The 22861-nt window shown below is 42.9% G+C and overlaps 1 protein-coding gene across 1 annotated transcript in view; it reads left to right on the top strand.

Moving 5' to 3' along the window:
- Positions 1 to 426: 426 nt before the first annotated feature.
- SUSD4 (sushi domain containing 4) overlaps positions 427 to 22861 on the top strand; it is an 83617-nt gene continuing 61182 nt past the window's right edge. Inside the window, exons 1-2 of the mRNA XM_054397241.1 lie at positions 427 to 481; positions 1332 to 2132. Of these exons, the coding sequence (XP_054253216.1) occupies positions 427 to 481; positions 1332 to 2132 (856 nt within the window). The remainder of the gene's footprint in view (positions 482 to 1331; positions 2133 to 22861) is intronic.

Below are 22861 nucleotides of genomic sequence, written 5' to 3'. Positions count from 1 at the left end.
TGTTACTGACCTGAACTCCCTCTCTAGGCTGGCTGGGGAGTTGAAACTGATCCGGTCAGGAAACGATGCCTGGGTGAAGGGGCTCTGTTAGTTTCCAAATTTTCCTCTTTAAAAGGAGCAGCAAAGGTATCTCAGAGGTTGAACACTCTCTTAGCTGAAAATTTGCCACATGGTTTTCCTTTCTTAATGGAAGACCTGTATTTCACTACAAGATGCCCATTTTCTCCAGGGGAGAGTAAAGTGAGAAAGAACTATATTCCTCACGCTGCTCTTTGAACTGATACATGATGCACTGATTCGAGTTGAAGTCCCTCTTGAATAGCCTGCATTTTAACACAGAGGAGACAGCATCAGGTATCTGAGACATGCGAAAGCAACCCCAACTTTGACTATTAACTTTGATGCATCCAGATGTTCTGTTTCCACATGCCGTTAGCAGAAGCCCATGTATCTTTTGGGTACAAGTTTGCATTGAGTCCAAGTATGTTTTGTGACAAATGTGCCTTGTTCTAATTTCTTCCCCTTGCTGTGCCCCAGGAGTGTGCTGCACATCTTAATCTTCCTCACAAACACCATCTTTGCAAGCTCCTCAGCAAGAGGGCACCCTGCATGACCTCTGAGCAAGGGAAGGGTTGCAATGCCCAGCAGAGTTGTTCATAGTGCAGTATGAGTAGCACTAGAAATCATGGAGCTATGTCACAGTGTCTTAGGCCACCAGACGGTGTCTCCAATTCAGTGGTTCCAGGCAGTGAATTTCACAGATGGATTAAGTCCAGCTGAGTGCTGCTCCTAACAGGCCAACTGCTTCATCTGGCAGGCAAGAGCATACTGTCTTTCTCCAAAAACACCTGATGGGACAAAGTGCTCCATATGATACTTTCTCACTCCAACCATCTGGGGATGATGCAGCACTGGCACCCTGGGGGGTTGGTCTATTCTCCTATGTAACTAGAGATAGAACAAGAGGAATGGCCTCGAGATGCACCAGGGGTGGTTTAGGCTGGACATAAAGAAAAATTTTTTTACTGAAAGGGTTGTCAGGCATTGGCACAGGCTGCCTAGGGAGGTGGTTGAGTCACCATCCCTGGAGGTGTTTAAAAGCCATGTAGATGTGGTGCTTGGCGACATAGCTCCGTGGTGGACTTGGCAGAGATAGTTTAACTTGATGCTCTTGAAGGTCTTTTCCAACCTAAATGATTCTATGATCAGCACTGACACAACCCACACCTCATACCCACCGTTCTGCCTATCTGGTGAAGCACGGGGCATCTTCAAGATGCTGCCTCAGAGCTGCTCACCCTTTTGAAGTGCAAACTGTCTGAAACTCCCAGGAGTAAACCTTAACTCCGCGCTCCTCTGCTCTTGGAAGTGTTTGGGCACCGCTCCAGGGGTGCTCCCTGCTCCCTCCGCTCGGGTTTCCTGCCGGCAGCCCCCCTACCCCGGATGCCTACCCGGCGGGACGCCGTGCCGAGCCTTGCCGAGCGCGGCGGGGCGCCGCAGCCTTGCCCGCGGCTGCCATGCGTGTGCGCGGTGGCGGGGCTGCCCGCGCTGCCGCTGGGCGCCGGCGGTCCCGCATCGCAGGGTTCCCCGCGGCGGCTCTCGGCTTGGCTGCGCGGCCGTGGCCGGGCGGACGCGGGCAGGTGCGCGCTGCGGCTCCCCGCTGCCCCCCTCCCCAGGTAAGGGCCGGCTGTGCCTGCGTGTGCCGCGATGCGTGTGCGCGCCCGATCGCCCGGCCCCGGCAGCCTGCCGAGCCGCAGCGGCGGAGGCGGCGGCAGCAGCCGCGGAGGTGCCCGCCGGGGCTGGAGGGGGGGAACCCCCGCAGGTAGCGGAGGGGGTTGCGGGGCCGGGAGGGCGGCGGGGCGGGCGGAGAGGGAGAGGGCGGTGCGGGGGCAGCCGCGCCGCGGGTTGCGGGAGCGGCGGGGGCGACCTGCGGAGCCCCGGGCAGCGGCGAGGCGGAGCTGGCTCTCTCGTTGCAGGCGGCGACGAACCGGATGCCTTTGGCGGGCAGAAGATGTGTCATGGGAAGCAGGCGAGCGGCGGCGGTGCCCTCCCGGCGGCGCAGCGGCGGGCGCTGGCCGCGGCGCTGTGGCTGCAGCTGGCTCTGAGCCTCGGCCCGGGGCCGGTGGCGGGCGGTGAGTGAGGGGCCCCGGCCCCTGCCCCCCTTCCTCCGCCTGAGCCACCCCTTTCCCTGCCGCCCCCACAGCTCCGGTCCCGGGAAGGGGTTTGGGGCGGGGTGGGGGGATACCAGGAAAACTTCCTCCCCGGCTCCCTCCGAGGGAAGAAGAAGCGCCGCTCGATCCTGTGTGTGTCCCCCCCACCTCCGCCCACCCCTGTCCGCAACCTCCAGTGCCTCTCACGGGAACCCCTGGAAGAAGGGAGCCTTACCCCGGCCCCTGGTAGGCAGCAGTAGCTCTGTGTAAGTGCAGCGTGATTTTGAAAGAGCGTCATGTTTTTCATCGAAAAAGAAAAAAAGCAGCGTTCTCCTCCGCTCCCCCCCATCCGTTCTCCGTCCCCCCCCCCTCCCGTCCATTCGCTCGGACACCTCTCAGATGACTCTTAGTGCAAAAACCTCATGCAGCTGGGGGCAGCAGGAATTTCGGGAGGACGCAGTCGGGATTTCGGTCTGAAAATGCAACGTCCTTCAGTACTCGTGGAGGAGCGACCCAGCCTAATTTGGCTTTTTTTTCTTTCTTTCCACCCCCCCCCCCCCCCCCCCCTTTTTAATTTTAATTACATTTTCACACTACCATTTTACATTGTTGAGCCTGTGAGATATTATCAGCAGGTACATTTAATCACAAAATTGCTTTAAATTGATCCCATAATTAGACTTGGATTGCTGGAAAAGTCTTAGAATAAACTGCTTTGCTGTAAAAATGAACTTAGCTATGATAATCAGAGCAAGCTTCACATTTCTACTCTGGCATGGTATTAGATATTTGTGTTGGGAGAATAAGCCATTTTATGACAGAATCACATCACTAATGGTAGACAGAGTCTAATCTAAAAATTGCCTGGGCTTTTTCTCACACCAAAGATGCCAAAAATTTCTAACTTGAATGCCTAAGCTCAAGCAGCTCCAATTCAGATGTGTTTTCCGTCAGTGATTAGAGACTTACAGAAACACGGCTGAAAAGGACCTCAAAAGATCATCTGGTCCACCTCCTCTTGATGTGATTCAGTCCTAATTTTCTATATGGAGGTGATAATGCCATTTTCCAATAGAAATCCCGTGAATGCAAAATTTGATTCCAGCTTAACAAGCTTTTGAACTGTTACAGTCGCTAGGAATCCCTCTTTAGAAATCAATGGCTTTTTTTTTTCTTTTTTTAATCTGCAACCGTGTTACCCTTGGTTTCCTGCCCAGCTTGCTTTCAGCAGGGGGATGCCATTCTGCCTGTCCTGTGCTTTCCTTGCCATTGGAGTTGTGTGAGCTCCTGCCCTTCTCTACCCTCCTTCTTATGCCTTGATTCATAAAAATGAGACTAATCCAAGCCCCCCATCCCCACCCCTCTCAGAGACTGTGTCCTGCGGTTTGATTGTTGGCATTTATTTAGCTGATTAGTGCAAGAGGTTCTTCAAAATATGGTTTATGACTCCCTTGGATGTATTAGTTTTCATCACAGCCTGCAATAAATTCTTCTGTGATGTAGATCGTTATTAGTACTGCTGCCTTTCACCTTGGCACTATAACTAATTCTAATTCCACTTGTAAGGCATTTTAGGATCCTTCACAATTTTTTTTAATTTTTTTTTTTATATTTTCAGTCCAGAGTGTAGGAAAAGGCAATACACTGAGTGCCAGTGTGTGGATAAAATAATCAGTGAAAGATACTCATTGCCGTTCTTACTTTTATTATCGTTATTATTTTCCAGTGGGGTTGTGCTTGGAAGTTAGGCACTGTGTAAATACTGGTTAATGTACAGGTCTTTCATGTGGTCAAATGGACGGTTGTTGTGTTGGGTTTTTTTCACCTTGAGTCATTCAAGTAGTAAAAATAATGAGCTTTGTAATGATAGCAGAAGACTGTAAATTAGAATCCCTCCTGTTTTGATACTCTGTAGTACCTGTGATCAAGCTTGCTTTCCATGAAGCCTCAGCTGTTGACTCCCCAACCAAAGTTGTGTTTCCCTGGGACCTTTAAAAATGTTATTTCTATAGGACTCTCCTCACCTTATGGATTCATGTATCCAGACAGAAGGCACCAAGCATTACTGACTGCTTTGGAAAATGTAGCCCAAATCACCTTCTGTCTTCTCATTTTCTGTTAAATAAAGATAATCATACTTCTCTCAGAGATTTGAAAAGAGGTTTGATGGCAGTTAATGAAAATACTATGGAGGTGGAAGGAATTTGTTTCAAAAGCTTTAGAAAAATAGTAGTGACAATATCCTGAAATAAAAACTATCTCACATACTGGGAAATTAAAATGAATAGTTTAGGCTTGTTTTTTCAATAAAGCAATCCATGGCTTACATTTTGGGTCCCATTTATAGCTTCCTCCTTTCCTTAGCTGATAGAAGGATTTGGCTGCTGGAATAATCCTGTCATGACATGTGTGACTCCTTCTATTTTATATCTGACTAAGCTGTATTGATTGTCACGTTCTACCATTTCACCCCAAATCAATACTACTTATAACTCCTTTTTTTTTCCTGTCAATAACCCTACAGAGAATAACTCTGTTTATTACTTTCAGACTTTCCCAAAAGTGGATCTAGCAGAAAATTTGCTGTAGAAGTGAACTCAAATGAACAAACCTTTCAGCTATCAATATACCTCATTCCTCCCTGATGTATTTAACTCTGCTGATACCAGATGTCTCATGCATCAGCTTGTGGCTTTCATCTAATGATCTTTGTTTATCTTGCTTTTTGCTATCGTGTCATAGTGTAGGGGAAAAAAAGAAAGAAAATAAGAAAGTAGGAGCAGTCTGGGAAGGCTAGCAGGAGGAAATTGAAATTCACAAGTGGATGAAGTTAATGAGAAGTTATTTGGTCCTTTTAAGGCATTGTAAGTCATCTGTAAGGCACTGTTAGTATGGAAATAATAGCTGTAAGAATATATTTTTATACATATATTTCAAATATCTGGAATTATATTGTGATGGGAGGGGGAATCTGAAAGGAAAGTGAGACCAAAAAAAAAGTTCAGTAAGCTTCTGGTTTTGAGGCTTGTTATGTGGCTTTAGAATTTTGTCATTGTAGCCAGACATCTCCTGGGTGCATGTCTGCGTTATCGTTGTAGCTCGGTTATTTGAGCTATGCTCTTCTACAGTGTCGTCTGCATGGCCTCATGGAGAGGCTCAGGCTTGAAGTGTGCATCTCCATAGGCTTGGACAGGATCATAAGCTGTCACGTTGTCTTGCCTCTTGTTCTCAAGCAGGGTCAGGTGTAATCACGTTCTTCTTGCAGGATGTTTATTTAATCTTCTTCTTAAAAGGTCTCCACCTCTTCTCTAAGCACCCTCTGCCAGTGCTTCATCAGCCTTTACTCGAGCAAGTTTTTCCTGAGGTCTAACCTGAAGCACCCTGGCTGCTGTTTAAGCCTGCTAGTTCTCTTCTTGTTCATAGCAGCCATTCAGCAGAGCCACTGCTCCTCAGCTTTCTGGCTGTCTTTCATGTTCTGTTCCACCTCTTTGGTCTTTTGCTGCATAAATGGGGATTCCAGTTCCTTCAGACTGTATGGCTACAGTTTCTCCAAGCATTTCTTGAGTCTGCATCACTGGTCATTCAGGCCATGAACTTGCTCCCATGGGGCCATGTCCCTGTGAAATACGCTGCCCAGCAGCCTCACGAGTGCTGAACAGACCTGAAGGATACCTGCCTGTGCTTTGGAAGCTCTGACCCTGTTCAGACATCCTGAGTACTTTCGCTTTTTTTATATGACATGGTTTATATCCAGCTTCTGATTCCCTGTAGCTCCCAGGCTTGTTTGTGCAGGGCTGCTACCTGGCCAGTTGTTCCCATCTCATCTCCCTCCTTTTATTTATTTATTTATTTATTTATTTATTTATTTATTTATTTATGTATGTTCTCGCTCTCTTTTTTTTTTTTTTTTGGCATTGCAATCCATTTATTGAGTTTGCCTATTTTTATGTCCTGCAGCCAATGTTCCTTCACACTGTTGGATGCTTTTTAAGATGGGAAGCACTGTACCTCATGCGTGATGGGAAAGAAATCTGTCACATTGTGAAGCCTTCAAACATTATATTGAATATTAGTGATACCATGCAGAATTGTGTGGGGGTTTTTTAATAGACCAAAGCTGAATTTGTACTGTTCTGTGATTTCACTGCGTTTGATTGAAGTCTTTGTTATGCCTTGGTTATAATATCTAACTTCTGCCTTTGGGTGCAATGGCTACCAAAACCACATCCATCAGGTTTCTGAGAACAGTAGACCTGTTTCATTGTACTACACAAAGTTTTGTGTGTGCTGATGATGCAGACCCACCATAGGACTTACTTTTTGTTGACCTGAAGTTGTTTTTGGCAAGAGAAGCCAGCCAAAGATTCTCCCTAACTGCCTTGCATACACTTTTCGAGATTATAAAGAAGGCTTTCTGGGAAAAAAAACAAAATCAGAATGTTTTCTGATACCCTCTCGCTAAGTCTGCACTTAATGTATTTTACTCACTCCCTCTCAGTGTGTCTGGCCTCGAATCCTCTGTATATTTGTTGAAATCATCAGTTATTTTGAAGGATTGTTTTTAACCTCCATCTTACTGGAGAAGCTCAGTATTTTGACAGCAACTGATTTTTCCCACTGTGACACAATCTTATTCTCAATGCCAAATCTGCCTCATACAAGCTTCTTTCCTCTCTCTACATCTTTGAATTAGCAGTGAAGTACCATTTTGCAGCCATTCTGACTGCAAGTGGCAGAAGACAGCTCCTCGTTTGTCTTGGTGGCACATCCTTCTGCCCACAGCCTTGCGAGAGGTGGATATATTTGACAGATTAATCTTAAATCAGTTTCTTAGCATCCTGAAGGAAGGAGGTTTATCCCTGATTTACCATGGGATTTGGAAACTGAGGTTAACTTTGCTTCTCTGGTTTGTTCCCTTACTCCTGGGATTAGAGTAGAATATCTTTGATCTCTGTATTAGGGATGATTACAACTTTAGGAGAATGAATTAATTATGCTTTGCTTGATTTTCCCATCGGTAAAGTAGATAAGTGATGTATTTCATAGCCATGTTATTAGGTAGATTGAGAACATCCCAAATGAAATATTACAGGGGTGAGAAATAGGGGTTTTAACAAAGTACAAGCTAAAGTCTGCCAAAGTAGAAGGTTTTTTAACATTAATGATTTTTGTTGCTGTTATTGTGTGGATTAATAATTAAATTTTCTTACCAGAATTAGGAATATGCTTTTTAAATTCACTTTTACAGCTTCTTATGGATTTTTTTTCTACAGTGCTACTCAGGTACTCCATTAAAAAAAAAAATCCCTCTACCTCTGATTACAATTTTTTTTTTAAACAAATACACATTATTAGAAGTAGAAAACCTTGCACTTATGCTGTGCATTTCAGTGTGGTTTTCACAGAATCACAGGATGTTAGGGTCTGGAAGGGACCTCATCTAGTCCAACCCCCCTGCCACAGCAGGATCACCTATACCAGATCACGCAAGAACCTATACCAGATCACACAGGAACACACCCAGGCATGTTTTAGGCATGAAAAGAACAACAAAGTGTGACCCAAATTAGTATTTGCTGTATGCCACTGCAAATGTGAATGAAAAACTGTCCTGTGCTTAGTGGTGAACATAGTAAGAACATGAGCTTGAGGGATAAAGTGGTGTAGTGTATACAATTTGATTCAGTAAGTGTAAAAATTTGCTTTGCTGACGTATTCAAGGGACGAAAGGTGCCTGTATCTTGCCAAATTCAGCAATTTAACTGTGAAACCAACATCTCCTCACTTGGTTTTATATCTTCTCAGTTGCTTGCTTCAGTAGGGCACAAGCATAGCATTATTAAACCAATTACAGGCTGTACATCTACCGGATTTCACAATGGAGCAGTTTAAGACAGCAGCTTTTAATGTCCATGCTTCCTTTCTGGCTATTGTAACCCATTGCTTTTTGTCCCCACCAAGTCTGGCCAATTGTTTTTCAGGGGGGTCTCCTGCTGACTTTTCCTGAACAGCTGGGCTGATGAAGGGATTTATCCAAATTGGGGTTTTTATTTGTCCATGGACTGAAAACAGCAGAAGTGGTTGTTGGTGCTATGCATGCTCACTGAGCTCTTACTGGGAATCACAGAATGGTAGGGGGTGGAAGAGACCTCTGCAGATCATTAAGTCTAACTCCTCTGACAAAGCAGGATCACCTAGGGCAGGTCACACAGGAACATGTCCAGACAGGCCCTAAAAGTCTGTAGAGAAGGAGACTCCACAACCTCTTTGGGCAGCCTGTTCAAGTGCTCTCTTACAGTAAGAAAGCTTTTCCTCATGTCGAGGTGGAACTTCCCGTGTTCCAGTTTATATCCATTGCCCCTTGTCCTATCACAGGACACCACTGAAAGGAGATGAGCAACTTCGTCTTGTCCCACCCTTCAGGTGGTTGTCAATGTGTTGGATGTGCTTTCATGCTCATGATGGGTGACCCCTGAATCTATTGGCTTTAAAATTGAGTAGTGTCCATCCTGGGTTGTTCCTCTGCTCATTCTTAAGTGATTATACCTTGGGTTTGCTGTCTAGAGAAGTTCCAGAATTCATCAGGAGAATTTCTGTATTAAATAGGCTTTGTTTGGAACATTTCTGTATTAAAACAGCCTTGGTGTTGTGTGGGTTTGTTTTTGGTTTTGTTTTTGGTTTGGTGGTTTTGGTTTTTTTTTTTTTCAGTATGATCAGCTTCAGAAAGTGATTTATGGGGCTTTTCTGCCAGGGCCACTACTTACTTTAGCTAAACATATCATATTAAAAGAAAAAAAAAAGCACAACATATAATTTGGCAAACATTCTTGTTTATGCAATAGTAACAATAGGGATAAAAATGTGGCTTTTTTTCTTTTAATATAGCCCTTCTCATCCATAGAGTTCAAAGTACTTTATAAAGGAAAATGAGTTTTATTATGCCCCTTCAGAGATGGGAAAATTATATAGAAAGGTTAAATGACTTAAAGCCATGTTTCACATAAGAAACAGTTCTTGCCTTAGACTGGGAAGAGATCTTCTGGATCTTTATCCAGAACTTTCTTCTGTAAATAGAGTTTTGGGAAATCCATGATACTGCCTTTATACTAGGATTTTTTTGGCTGTGGTTGTCTTTTAACTAAAATGAGCGCTAGATTTCCTATTGACATAAATTGCTACTTAAGCAAATCACAAAGGGAATTTTTCCAGTGTGGTTTATTTGCCTGACTCTTTTATGTCTGAGATAGCACACGGCATTTTTCCAGGCACTAAAAACGTCTTCTGACTAATGAAAAATGGTGCAAAGCACATATTAATAGGAATGCTCTTCTGCCTTGCTCAGACATAGAATCACAACATTGTTTCAGTTGAAAAAGACCAATAAGATCATCGAGTCCAACCTTCAAGCTAAGACCACCATGGGCATTAAACCATGTCCCAAAGTGCCATGTCTATACGTTTCTTGAAAACCTCCAGGGACGATGATTCCACCACCTTCTTGGGCAACCTATTCCAACACCTGCCGTGTGGTTGGTGATCAGAGTTTACAAGAAAAGGCAACTTTAGGAAAACATGGTGTGTGATTCTTAATTAATCCTAACATACTTGAGAAGTTTGAGAGGAGAGCATTGCATGACCAGGTAGTTCCATAAAGACTGGCATGAGTGTCATTGCCTTATATACTGCCCATTGCAGTTTAGAAGTATCACAGCATCACAGTACATTAGAGGCTGGAAGGGACCTCCAGAGATCATCAGGTCCAACCCCCCTGCCAGAGCAGGATCACTTAGGGTAGTCCACACAGGAATGCATCCAGGTGGGTTTTGAAAGTCTCCAGAGAAGGAGATTCCACAACCTCTCTGGGCAGCCTGTTCCAGCCTCACTGTAAAGAAGTTTCTCCTCATGTTGAGGTGAAATCTTCCATATTCAAGCTTGAACCCTTTGTTCCTTGTCTTATCAGTGCGCACCACTGAAAGTCAGTGGATGTGTAATACTCTAATGTAAAAATTAGTTCTGCTTACAGCTGGTTGCTTGCATTGGAATAGGTTGCCCAGGGAGGTGGTGGAATCACCATCCTTGGAGGTGTTCAAGAAATGTGTGGACATGGAACTTTGGGATGTGGTTTAATGGCTATGGTGGTCTTAGGTTAGCCGTTGGACTTGATGGTCTTAGAGGTCTTTCCCGATCGAAACAATTCCATGAGGTGTAATGTAAAGGATGGATTAAACAGGTATAGTGCTTTGTCTCTCGCTGTTTCTTTTGCTTACTGCAGGTGGTGAAGCCATGCAGAGCTGGGAAGCATACAAGGGCTAATGGTGCAGCAGAGTTTCTGTGTGAAGCCGAATTCTACACTTAGTAAAATGTTATAAAATCTGAAAGAACAACTTTGCTTGGGAACTGAAAAGAGAAGACAGGGCTTACAATAGATTTGAGAAGAAAATAGGTTAGGTTACTAAGGGTTAGATTATGTAGAAGTTGGGTTATCAAGGGTATCTTGAGAAGGTATCCTAAAAATAAACTCTCTTGTACACTGCTAAAGGAAAAAGCAGGATATGGCATGCACATGAATCAGGGGAATCATTATATCACTGGACTCCCATTCTGGAGATCTAGAGAACAAGCTAAAAAGAAGAGGCTGTCTTTGAAAATGCAGAGCCTTCAGATCTTCTCTTTTGGTACTGCAGAAAGGCAGCAGCATGCATAGTTGTTGATCTGTCAAGAGGCTGGAGAGCACCATACACATTCAGGAGAAAAGCTCCCATATGTGCTGGGAGGGAGGAGTAGATGCTCAGAAGTGGAAGCCTGTAAACGTGACATCCTATTCTCACTCCTGTCATTAGCACCAGTGAAGGCGTACACTGGAAAAAAAACTATGGCATGAAAAATTCATTTCCATCTTCCTGGAGATGGGACAATAGCCTTGAGAGCAGAGTCCAGAAATAGGACTGGAAAAGGCCTCAGAAGCACCTGTAGTTCATCCTTCTGCTCGGAACAGGACCCACACACACACACCTTAGGGAAGCTATCCTTCAAAACTTCATGCTGGACACTACAAATTTCCTGAGTATCTATCCCAGTGCTTCACTCTCTTAACCATTAATTTATATATTTTTTTTCTGAACCATATTTGAATCTTCCTTGCTGTAACATAGGATTCTCAGAGGATTTATGGCTCTCCTGTGAGATTCCCAAGTATTAACTTCCTCCACTGTGCAACTCACAGGATGATAGGGGTTGGAAGGGGCCTCTGAAGATCATTCAGTCCAACTCCTTTGCCAGAGCAGGACCTTAGAATCTAGCACAGGTCACACAGAAATGCATCCAGATGGGTCTTGAAAGTCTCCAGAGAAGGAGACTCCACAACTACTCTGGGCAGCCTGTTCCAGTGCTCTATGACCCTCACAGTGAAGAAGTTCCTCATCACCTTGAGGTGGAATCTTCTGTGCTGTAGTTTACATTCATTGCCCCTTGTCCTTTTACAGGGTGCAACTGAGGAAAGCCTGACCCCTCCCTCTCGACACCCAGCCCTCAGATATTTATAAACATATATTAAATCCCCTCTCAGTCTTCTCCAGACTAAAAAGCCCCAAGTCTCTCAGCCTCTCCTCCAGTGTCTTCACCATTGATGTGTCTTTAACCATCCTGATTGTTGCTACCACATCTCTGAGTCAGGGTGGAAAGAATCCTGACCGCACTAGCCCTGCAAGTATCTCTGGAAAGTTAGATGTTAGTTAACAGGCTGGGAGTGAAGGTTTAGCTCTAGCTGTCCTATATTCATATGTTGCTACCAACTTAAAAGGAGCTGTTGTGATCCTTCATGTTGGAAACTAATATTTTTAGAATCATAGAAATTTTTTGGTTGGAAAAGACCTCTAGGATCATCAAGTCAACCTAAGACCACCATGGTCATTTAACCATGTCCCAAAGTGCCACATCCATGTGTTTCTTGAACACCTCCAAGGATGGTGACTCCACCACCTCTCTGGAAAACCTGTTCCAATGCCTGACCACTCTTTCAGTAAAGACATTTTTCCTAATTTAAACCTCCCCTGGCACAATTCCAGGCCATTTCCTCTTGTTTTATCACCGGACGCTAGGGAGAAGAGACCGACCCCCACCTCACTATAACCTCCCTTCAGGGACTTATGATGAAAGCCTCCTCTTCTCCAGACTAAAGGTTAAGGTCACAGCTAAGTTTGCATATAACACAAGAGCGGATATCTTACCAGCAGCTATTGAAAAGGTCAGCTTTGCCTTGCTAGTTTGGAAGGGCTTGCAAGGATATTCCCTAGTCACAAGTGAAAAGAATCAGGAATAAATCTCAGAGCCCTCCTATAAAAGATGCTTATTTACACAGTCTGGTCTCCTTGGGGATATCAGACCAACTCCTTGTACTTGATCGTGATGTAAACAGTATGTTTATTGCCACACTAAATTGCACCCAAGTGAATTTATATTTTATTTCTGTAGGCTGAGTGAAGTTGTGTATACTGAATAGCCCCCTGGTAATAGATTAGGTCTACACAAAAGCCTGTCAATAGCTTAAGACTTCCATGTGTGTTTGCAAACACATAACCTGAAGTGCAATTTTTTGAAGCAGCTACTTACAGGTGTTGCTTGAGTTCCCATTCCCAGTAAAATGAGTGCTGATGGTGGGTGATCAGAAAGGTTGTGTCATCCAGGAATCTGGAGTGGCACAGGGAGAGGTGGGGGATATTAGAGAGTGTGTGGGGAGGAGGTGCTTTTTTAGGCTAAAATGGAAGTTTGAGAGATTTAAAGCAACGTTGAGAACTGAATTATCAAGAGGAGGAGTGTGGTGGTGTGGGGATTGAAGTCAACAGGACTACTTGCTTGAGTAAATCTTTTAGCTGTAAGAACTTTATGGCACAGAGTATGTCTTTTATCTGTTTCTAATTCTGGCAGGTTTAGGATGATGCCTAAGACATTTTCCACAGATCTTGGGTAGAAAGTGGTAGAATGTAAATAAATCACCATTGGATGTAAAGGGAAAATAATGATAAGGTCTAAATAAATCCCATTGGTCTGATAACTAACATAAAGTTAGTTGTATAAACTAACTTTGTCTCTTTCTTGGCTCTTCATTCTAGCTGATACTAGCTGGTATCTTTTGCTTGGCTGTTGCTGACATTGGCTGTGTTCTTGTTGTGGCTAAATACTAACAACCTCCTCTCTGCTCTTCTCTTTCCTCTTTTCCCTTGTACAGGGTGGGGAACTACAGGTATCCCCCTGGTTTTGTCTGGGGGGGTTCTTGTGTTGTTTATAAGTTGTAAATTCATGTACATAATGTATATTTTGTACATATTCATTGCATTTCATGTTTCTAGATTGTAGTTTGCTTGTAAATATAGCTTTGTTTGCTTCCATCAACTGAGCCGGTCTGGCAATTTTATTTCTGGGGATACTTTTCTCCAAATCAGTTGAGGGGTAATTTCAACCCACCACACTAATACTCTGTGCAATCCTACCATGCTGTTCCTGTGTTTGTGTAATGATGATTTGTGTTCTGAAAGCCATGGGTACTTACGAGACTGGCAGTCATTTTTCTCCACTGAGTCGACATTTTGAGGGATATTGTGTACACATCACATTATGCAGAGAAAACACAAATGATCCACTTAGAACTCAAAATAAATAATAAATAATTTGGTCTCCTGTAAATTGGACTTATAAAATAGCTTGATTGCAATTACCAGCTTTGCAGTAATCTTGAAGGAATTAGGATAAAATTGTGTTATCAACAGCAGTAGTAAAAATGAGAAGACGCAGGCATTTGTCTTGCTCGTGTAAAATGCAGAACATCCTTCTCTCCTCTCAAGGGGGATCATGATTCCCCCAGAAAAGTACAGTCACAGCCATTCTGGGGCAGCACCACATTGCTGCAACTGCATCACTAGCTCCTACTCCACCCCTCCTTAGCTTCAGAGATAATCATCCCAGGCAGTTCTTCCTGTTGCTGACTTGTACAAGGAGATGCTCTCTTTTTTTGCACTCCTTTTTTTTGCTCACTTCTCTGAGACCTGAGGGTCTTCTATAAGCCCAGGGAAGAATTGTGGAAGATTCACCCTCTCTTTGCATTAAATGTAATTCCAGGTCAATACCACTTGGTTCCATGGGTGAGCTGGAGTGGATGACATGGTCTCTAGGTGAGTGGTTGGGCTTAATGATCTCAAAGGCCTGTCCCAGCCTCAAGAGCCCTATGGTTCTATGGTTGTGACACAGCTCCCTCACACCCCCCATGGCTGTAGCTGCATTCATCTGGTGTCCCACTGTTGTTTCTCTTTTCCCAATTCGGGCCATTAGGTAATGAATGAAGGCACAAACTCTGTCGCCATATAGCAACGAGATTCCAGAGCAGAGAATCTCAGAAGTCCTCCCAGAAGTCCTTTATTGCTGCATTGTAGAATCCCTTGCATGACAGAGCCTTAGAGTCCCACTTACAGAAGAAGTCCTGGAAGCCCTTAACAGATGAAGCAGCTAACAGAAGTCTCAAGAATTTCCCTAGCAGCATCCCTACACCAAAGCCCTTACCACAAGAAGTAGCAAACTAACAGAAGCAGAAGTACCTAGCAGCCCTAACTGAAGCCATTCCTACCTGAGTCCCTAACCCAAGAGTAACCATTGCACAGAGTGGCTGTTTTTTATACTCGTTGTTATCAATCCCTTAACCAGTAAAACCCAACCACATCTATAAGCTAAAATCTTTTCCCAGTAGGAGATGCCAGCATGTCAAGGAGGTGGCTTCTGCAGCATGCTCCAATCCAAGGGTGCCAACCTGAGGATGTTGTTCTTGGCACACATGGAATGTTAGTGTTTTGCTCTATGCAGTGTGCTAAGGAACTGGTCAGCTAAGGAATCATGCACTCTGTACATGTCCAGCAATTGCCCTCAGAACAGTGGCTGCAACACCCCACCTCCTTTTAAGCTTCATAGCTTCAGTCACAGCATCAGGCTCAAAAAAACCCATAAGACATAATCCCTACTCCTGTCTAGAAGCATCAATGTTGTAGATTTATCAGAAGCTACAAAATCCTTGCTTTACACACCTTATTGTCGTTACACCCTGCTTTCATGTCTTATGTGCCCCTCTGCAAATTATGCTGCTGTAATCTGGTCTTTTGACAGCATTCAGATACCTTTCCCAGCATTGTGCACACATTTTGATACTCTCCTTCTCTCTCTGCTAAACAATTCATGTCCCAAAGAGTGGGGTTATTGTTTCAGGCTTTAGCTCCTTCTTTTCTGAGGAATGTCACTTGGAAATAGCTGCCCAGTTGGAAAAATCCATCTTTGAAATCTATCAAGGCCATTCACTGCTGATAGCCTGTGCAACATCTCTCACTGGTGCCCTTATCCAGTACATCCATCTTAGAGACCAGTAGAAGAAAAGTACAGTCCAGAATGGATTTTGTCAAATTGAAGCTTGTTTGCAGAGCCTAGGATATTTCAGTCCAAAGAGAATATCCCAGTGAAAATATTCACCAAACAAAATACATAGACTATTGCAAAATGAGAGTAGATGAAGCCCAACTCCATTATACTTGTGATCTATTTGAAAGCGAATTGTGATGGGACACATCACTGCACACTGGCTGTAAGTGGTGCTCTGGAAGAAATTCCAGAAGGTGACACCTGAGCTATCTGGTTATAAAGGAAGGATGGAAGAGGGGTACACAGAACCAGAGAAGGGCAGCAAAGCTGGTGAAGGGTCTAGAGCATAAGTATTATGAGGAGTGGATGAGGGAACTGGGATTGTTCAGCCTGGAGAAGAGGAGGCTGAAGGGAGACCTCATTGCTTTCTACAACTCCTTGAAAGGAGGTTGGAGTGAGTTGGAGGTTGGTCTCTTCTCCCTAGTATCAAGTAACAGAATGAGAGGAAATGGCCTGAAATTGTGCCAGGGGAGGTTTAAATTGAATATGAGGGAAAACTTCTTCACCAAAAGAACGGTCAGACATTGGAACAGGCTGCTCAGGGAGGTGGTAGAGTGACCGTCCCTGCAGGTGTTCAAGAAATGTGTGGACATGGCAGTTCAGGACATGGTTTAATGGCCATGGTGGTCTTAGGTTGATGATGGGACTCAATGATCCTCGAAGTATTTTCTAACTGAAACAATTCTTTGAGTCTTTGATTCTATAGATGGATGCACGGATGGATGGATGCATATATGCTCATTAAGAGTAAGAAACTAAAACCAAATCCAGCAATGGAATTGTAAAAAATATACTACTCTCGTTGACATTTGTTTCAAGGTTCTTATGCCTGTTCTTAATATTTACAAGGTTGCTTTTTACACTGCAAAATGGATGAGCATTGCCTCTAGTGTTTCAGTTTGGGCACAAGAATTATATTGGATTTATGTGAGAAGTGGAGAGCAGAATAGTGTTTGGTATATTTAGATTCTGTTTCATTTTTATTTCATGTATTGTAACATCACAAAGAAGGACCTCATTCATCATTTCAAAGAGAAATCCATCAGATAAATTGCATTCACTGTGGGGAGAGAATTTTTTGTCAAAACAGAGTGAGAGATGCCCTTTTATGTAGTAGCATTCATGTGATAGGAGGTGTGGATCTTCCTAACAAATGCATTCATTAGCTCTAGGGTTTGGAGGGAATGTCATACAAGGAGTGGCTGAGGGAACCAGGGTTGTTTAGTCTGTGGAAGAGGAGGCTGAGGGGCGACCACATTGCTCTCCACAATTACCAGAAAGGAGGTTGTAATGAGGCTGGGGTTGGTCTCTTCTCCCAAATAACCAGTGAAGGATGAGAGAAAATGGGCTTATGTTGTGCCAAAGGAGGTTTTGGTTGCATATTAGGAAAAACTTCTTTACTGAGTGCTCAGGCATTGGAACAGGCTGCCCAGGGAGGTGGTGGGATCACTGTCCCGGGAAGTGTTCAAGAAGCATGTAGATGTGGTGCTTCAAGATATAATTTATTGGTCATGGTAGCTGGATTATGGCTGAACTCGATGATCTTAGAGGTCTTTTCCAGCCTTAGTGATTCTGTGATTGTACGGTAGAGTTTTCTTGGTTCTTCCAACAGGCAAGCAAATCTATGCAGTTTAGAAACTTCCTGTGTCAGCCAGGCTAAGTTTGTGGGGATCTGACTTGATAAGGCAGACTGCAAAATACTGAGTTTTAAACAGCTTTTTTTTTTTTTTTTTTAAGGGATGCTAGCAATATTAGAATGTAAAAAACAAAAACAAACAAACAAACAAAAAACACCACCACCAAAAAAAAAAACCCAACACCAAAACAAAACCCAAACCCTCCCCCAAACCCAAACATAATTAGGGGACACTCATTTAAAGTAGTTCAGGATTGTGTCCAATAAAGAGATTTTGCCACAGTGCATTTGTGTCATAGGTGATTCATTACATTGGCCATTCTGACCTGTTTAAAGCTGTGATTTAAAAATGCAGATTTTCAGAGGAAAGAGTTACAAACCTGATCTGAAAACATCTCCCTGTTGCAGTTGTGCAAGTCACCTTTGCATTTGCTATTCATGGTCACTTTTGGCCATACTTAGTTCAGTTCTTTGATTATTATGATGGAGAGGAAAACGTCCTTTGAGAGTGCATCTATACATATATTGTTAGGCAAAATTCTTTTCCACCTGCAGATTTTTTTCTGTCTTTGCAGTGAAGTGATTCTGCTATCATAAGATCTCTGAAGAGCAGAACCAAAGCAGTGTGGGGAGCTGCAGCAGTGTTTCAGGAGCCGATGAGATGAGCAGCTTGCTGTGAATGTTAACACAATACTGCTCTTAGTAAGCTTGGAAATGCTATTTGTTTTTTTTTTCCCTTGATCCAAATGTCTTTGGAAGTAGGATGATGTAGGGATTTTCCTGTTCATCAGCTTTCCATTTCTCCTGTGAATTTCCTCTCTCACTCTGAGGCAGTCCATAGCCACAGCTCAGCCAAATTTCCTGCAAGAACAAATTTGGATCCTCAGTTTTATCTCCTATACTTGACCTTGGGAATGAAGGAGATGGGGGGAGTGTATGTTGTATGAGATGAAGAGGTTTGGCTTTATGAAACAGTTCCAAAACCATGCCCCACCTCAGTATACATGCAGGTATGAAGAAAATCTCATCTTTCTGGAACAGAAGATGATGCTGGTCCTTCTGATTGGATATACAGCCTGTCCTTTCAGTATCTGAAGTTCTCTCATACTTGCTATCTTACAGCTTTGTCAGTCCATGCTTATCTCTTCTGACCTATTTTCAAAAGTACTTCCCTGAAAATAACATTGGCAGAAAAATGCCTTTTCTGAGAAGTACTCTGAGAAGCTACAAGGCACTTAAAAAGTGTTTAATATGTTTATTTAGTAATTTTGCCCATGTGCAGACTTCTACAGATCATCTTGTCTATCTATCTAGATCCGATAGCTGTTAAAAAATTCTTCTCAAACAATTTATAACCATTTTCCTTGATTTGAAATAACAAATAAAAGGCAGGGGGTAAAAAAAAAAAAGTACTAGATGGGAAAAAGAGAGATTGAGGGATGTACCATTCAGAGGTTTATGTATAGCTTCTCTTTTTTTTCCTACTTGTAATGGCAATTTCAGTCTTGACTTCCTTACCGAACTCAACTGTATCAATTTTGTTTAGCCCTGGACTATCTTACTGAGTTTTGAAACCAAGGACTGGTCAGTACCCAGTTCCTGAATGTTGATATCCTTGCTATCGTTTCATGGTCTCTGGTAGGAATGGAATAATTCTGTACATACAAGCCTAATGACCTGAATTTGTAAAGCTAAATAGAAACACTGCTATTGGCATGAGTCACTATTATTTTTAGCTCTGAAGGGGAGACAGTGGAGCAAAGGTTCATCTTTCCATACCCAGCTGTGTCTTTTGTTGAATAATCTGATATTGCTGAGAGGTTCAATCTTCATGCTTCTGTTTTTAATCAGACTTCTGCAAGGTGGTGTGCTTCTCATCTGTGAGTTTCTTTTCATAATAGGCTGGCCTCTTGAGAGAATGGATCTCTGCTCTTGTAAGTTACACATTCTCGGTTAGCATTTCTAGGGAGAGAGACTTTGCAACTTGAAGTATTGTTAGAAAAAGCTGAAGCAAAAAAAGTGACATTTAACTGAAACAGCAACACAGAAGTCAGGTTTGTGCTAGTCAAAACATTTTCTCCATTTACCTGCAGAATGCTAATTATTTTATTTAAAAGATACCTTTCAGGGGTGAAATATTTGTCAGTAGTGATGCAATAAAGGAAGAATCGTGTTTTCCTATAGAATCATTAAGGTTGGAAAAGACCTCTAAGATCATCATGTCCAGCTGTCAGCCCAACACCACCATGGTCACTAAACCATGTCTGAAAGAGCAATGTCTACAGTTCTTTTTTAACAGCACCAGGGACAGTGACTCCATCACCTTTCCGGGCAGCCTGTTCCTATGTCTGATCACTCTTTCAGTAAAGAAATGTTTCCTAATATCCAACTTAAATCTGCCCTGACACAAATTGAGGCCAATTCATCTTGTTCTATCACTAGTTACTTTGGAGAAGAGACTGAACCCCACCTCACTCAAATCTCTTTTCAGGGAGTTGTAGAGAGCAATGAGGTCTCCCCTCAGCCTCCTCTTCTCCCCACTAAACACCCCCAGTTCTCTCAGTCACTCCTTGTACTACCTGTTCTCCAGACCCTTCATTAGCTTTGTTGCCCTTCTCTGGACATACTCCAGTTCCAGATAGGTACCAGTTTGGACAATTTCAATGACTTCTGAAAGCTTTTTCTCCTAGTCTTGTTGAGTGCTGCAAAGTTTAGGAGGTTGTGTAGCCCCTGTGCTCCTGACAGTATTACCTGGGAAATAAACTGGTCAGTAAAATACCCTGTGGAACACAAACAATTCCAGTTTCTAACACTGAATTACTAAGTAAAGGTGAATGGAGTTACTGTCAGTTTCATAAGAAAGAAACATGCTTGCATCTTAAAAAAGGAGGCAAGTGACTTTGGAGTTTAAGAACTGCTTTAGAACTGGCTTAGGCACTGAAGTAAATTTAAAGTCTGAAGTGAAACTAAGGCCCTGTGAAGGTACAGGCCAGACCAGAGAGGTACCACTGCCTCTGAGATACTTGCTAAGAGTATGAAACCAAAGCAAAACTCAACATTCAGGTTACACAGGGGTTAAATCTTGGACTGTAGCTCATAATGGTGATGCAGCATATTTGATAAAGAGATGACATTAAGTTGAAGAAAATATTTTTTTTTTTAATCACAATGAGAAACTGCACATATAAAAACCTCTTCCTTGGAAAAAAAAATCTTAGCAGTATTTAAATCTAATCTGAATTATTTCTTAAGAAAGACATACAATAGTGAGCCTTAGCTGAGTGATACTAACACGTTCTCTGTAATCAAGCCTCATTCTGATACACATGGAAAATTTGTCCCAGCCAAAAAAGGAAGTAAGGGTAGGGAATAAGGAATATGGGGGAAGAATGTGCCTTGCATTATCAGGGGATTGCAAACTCAGATGCAGTAAGATACAGACATTTTGTCAAAGAAGTCGGGTCTGTAAGTTTAAAGCTTGCTCTAGGCAGTTTTAACTTAGCCAGCACTTCCAGCAGCTGATAACCTAAAGTGACACTGACCTTGGCAGACTTACAAGGGTAAGCTTCGCACAGGGATGAATTATTTCTTGATCAAGTGTATGAGGCACAGTCCAGCATTCCTTCAGTATTGATTATGGATGTTTGTTTAATCCCAGAACAAACATACTGATTGTGGATAGTAGAAGCAGACTCTGTCTCACTGGATATTTGAGCAGTTCTGTATCCATTATACGATATCCTGGGGCACAGTGATGCTGCTGAGCTTTTGCTGTGCCTTTTTTTCTCGTTGCTTTTTTTGACTGACTCCTTTTTAAAGCTGTAAAGTGTGGAATAGGTAATATTGGTTTTGTTCAGTAGCTACCTACACAGTCAAGCTTTTCTGCTAGGTTGTTGTTCTCTTGGCCTTGTTGTGTTCATGTCCAAGGGATGCACCTTTGTTTGTGGACACACAATGGCGATTGCACAGGTAGTTTTCAGGTATCCTAAGTGGTTGTTTGAGGTTAACAGTTTAGAGACACAGTGGAGGCAATTTAGCCACAACATCACTATTTTTAATCCATCCTCTGTGTACTGAATCACTGCACCTCTTGCTAAATCTGTCAGGGCCTGTGGGTGTTAAATGCTGCTAGGATGTAAATCCTTTTTCTTCTGAGGAGCCACCCAGACTCAGGAAATAAAGTGCCATAATGGCTACAGAGCTCTGCTATACCCTTCCCATGCTAATTGTAGTGGTTTCTATTAGCAGAATTGGGCATCTCTGGAGTCACATCATAATCCAAGCCTTTTTCTGAAAGGTGACAAATTGTGACCCAGTGGACAGAGACTTTTCTTGGACTAACAGAATGACGTGAATGCCAAGAATCCCACAGATATTCTCATTTTTAGGCTTAATATATTAAAATACTTGTGATTAAAAAAAAAAGACAAAAAAATCAAAACCATCAACAAAAATGTTATCTGATACTTTAGGAAATGTGGCAGTTGAAGTGTTCCTTCTAGGTCTTCTGCTGAGTGACTCGCTGGATTCAGAAATACTCTTGCACATGCTACTTCGCCCATCTGTTCTCTCTGCTCTCTCAGATCCCCTGAGCAGGCAGGGAAGCAAAGCTCAGAAGACTTCTGTTCTCTCTGCTTTTCAGAGAAAAGAAATTGTGTCAACTGCAATACATTGCTTAGATTAAAAAAAAAAAAAAAACAAAAAAAAAAAACCCAATCAGGCAGGAAAGAAACCCAGATAGTACCTCTGACTTATGAGGCTGATTTTAGCAGTGGTCATTGAGTTACAGACCTGGATGCTAACATTCTTGGATTCTATGATTTTTGTTTGTGTCTGTTCCTCTGTTTAACATTTAAATAAAGGATGTAATGCTGTGGTGAGAAATGGCTTCATTTATACACATATATATATATTTTTTTTTTAACCAGCATGACCTTTAAGGCAGTAACATTTTCTAAAACTCCAGCTCTTTGTGAGCTAACTCTCTGTTGACAGCACATGATTGATTCAAATTTGCAGATGTCACAGGTTTCCTTCTTGTGTCTCAACCTGTCTTTTGATTACTGTCACACAGACCTAGCCACTGACAAACTAAAAATGTTTATATGGATGAATGCTCACATATAAGTCTTACACATAGGTGAACGCCCACTCCTTTATGCATTGCTTGAGGAAAAAATATCCTTGTGCACAATAACCCTGTTCTTTATACATGTGTAGTAGAGAATGAAAAGTGATGAAGCCAGTAATGGGAGCAGGGGGTTGAAAAGCTGATTTATAAAAGAATTGAAAATGGAGGTGGTTGTATATTCAAGGGAGCTGAGCACAACAGGGATTTATACTTGATCACGGATCCTTCTTTCTTCAATAGGTCATCACTTGTTAGCTCCTTTGCTGGGTTACACCCATACTGGATGAGGCTGAAAGAACCCAGTCCCCCAGGTGGACAAAAGAAACTTAATCCAAGTGGGACTTGGTTCCCCCAGGAGAAGGGGTCTCCTGGCTCAGAGGTGGTCTATTCCACTCTCCCTTCCTGTCTAGCAAGCCTATAAAAAGGGTGAACATCTCGCTGCTTGCTCTCCTTCCTGCCTCGTCCGCTTGAAAGAACATCAGCTGCTGCCGCTGC

This window comes from Indicator indicator, chromosome 2, assembly GCF_027791375.1.
Source record: "Indicator indicator isolate 239-I01 chromosome 2, UM_Iind_1.1, whole genome shotgun sequence".
NCBI lineage: Eukaryota > Metazoa > Chordata > Aves > Piciformes > Indicatoridae > Indicator > Indicator indicator.
This window is presented reverse-complemented; position numbering and strand designations above follow the sequence as displayed.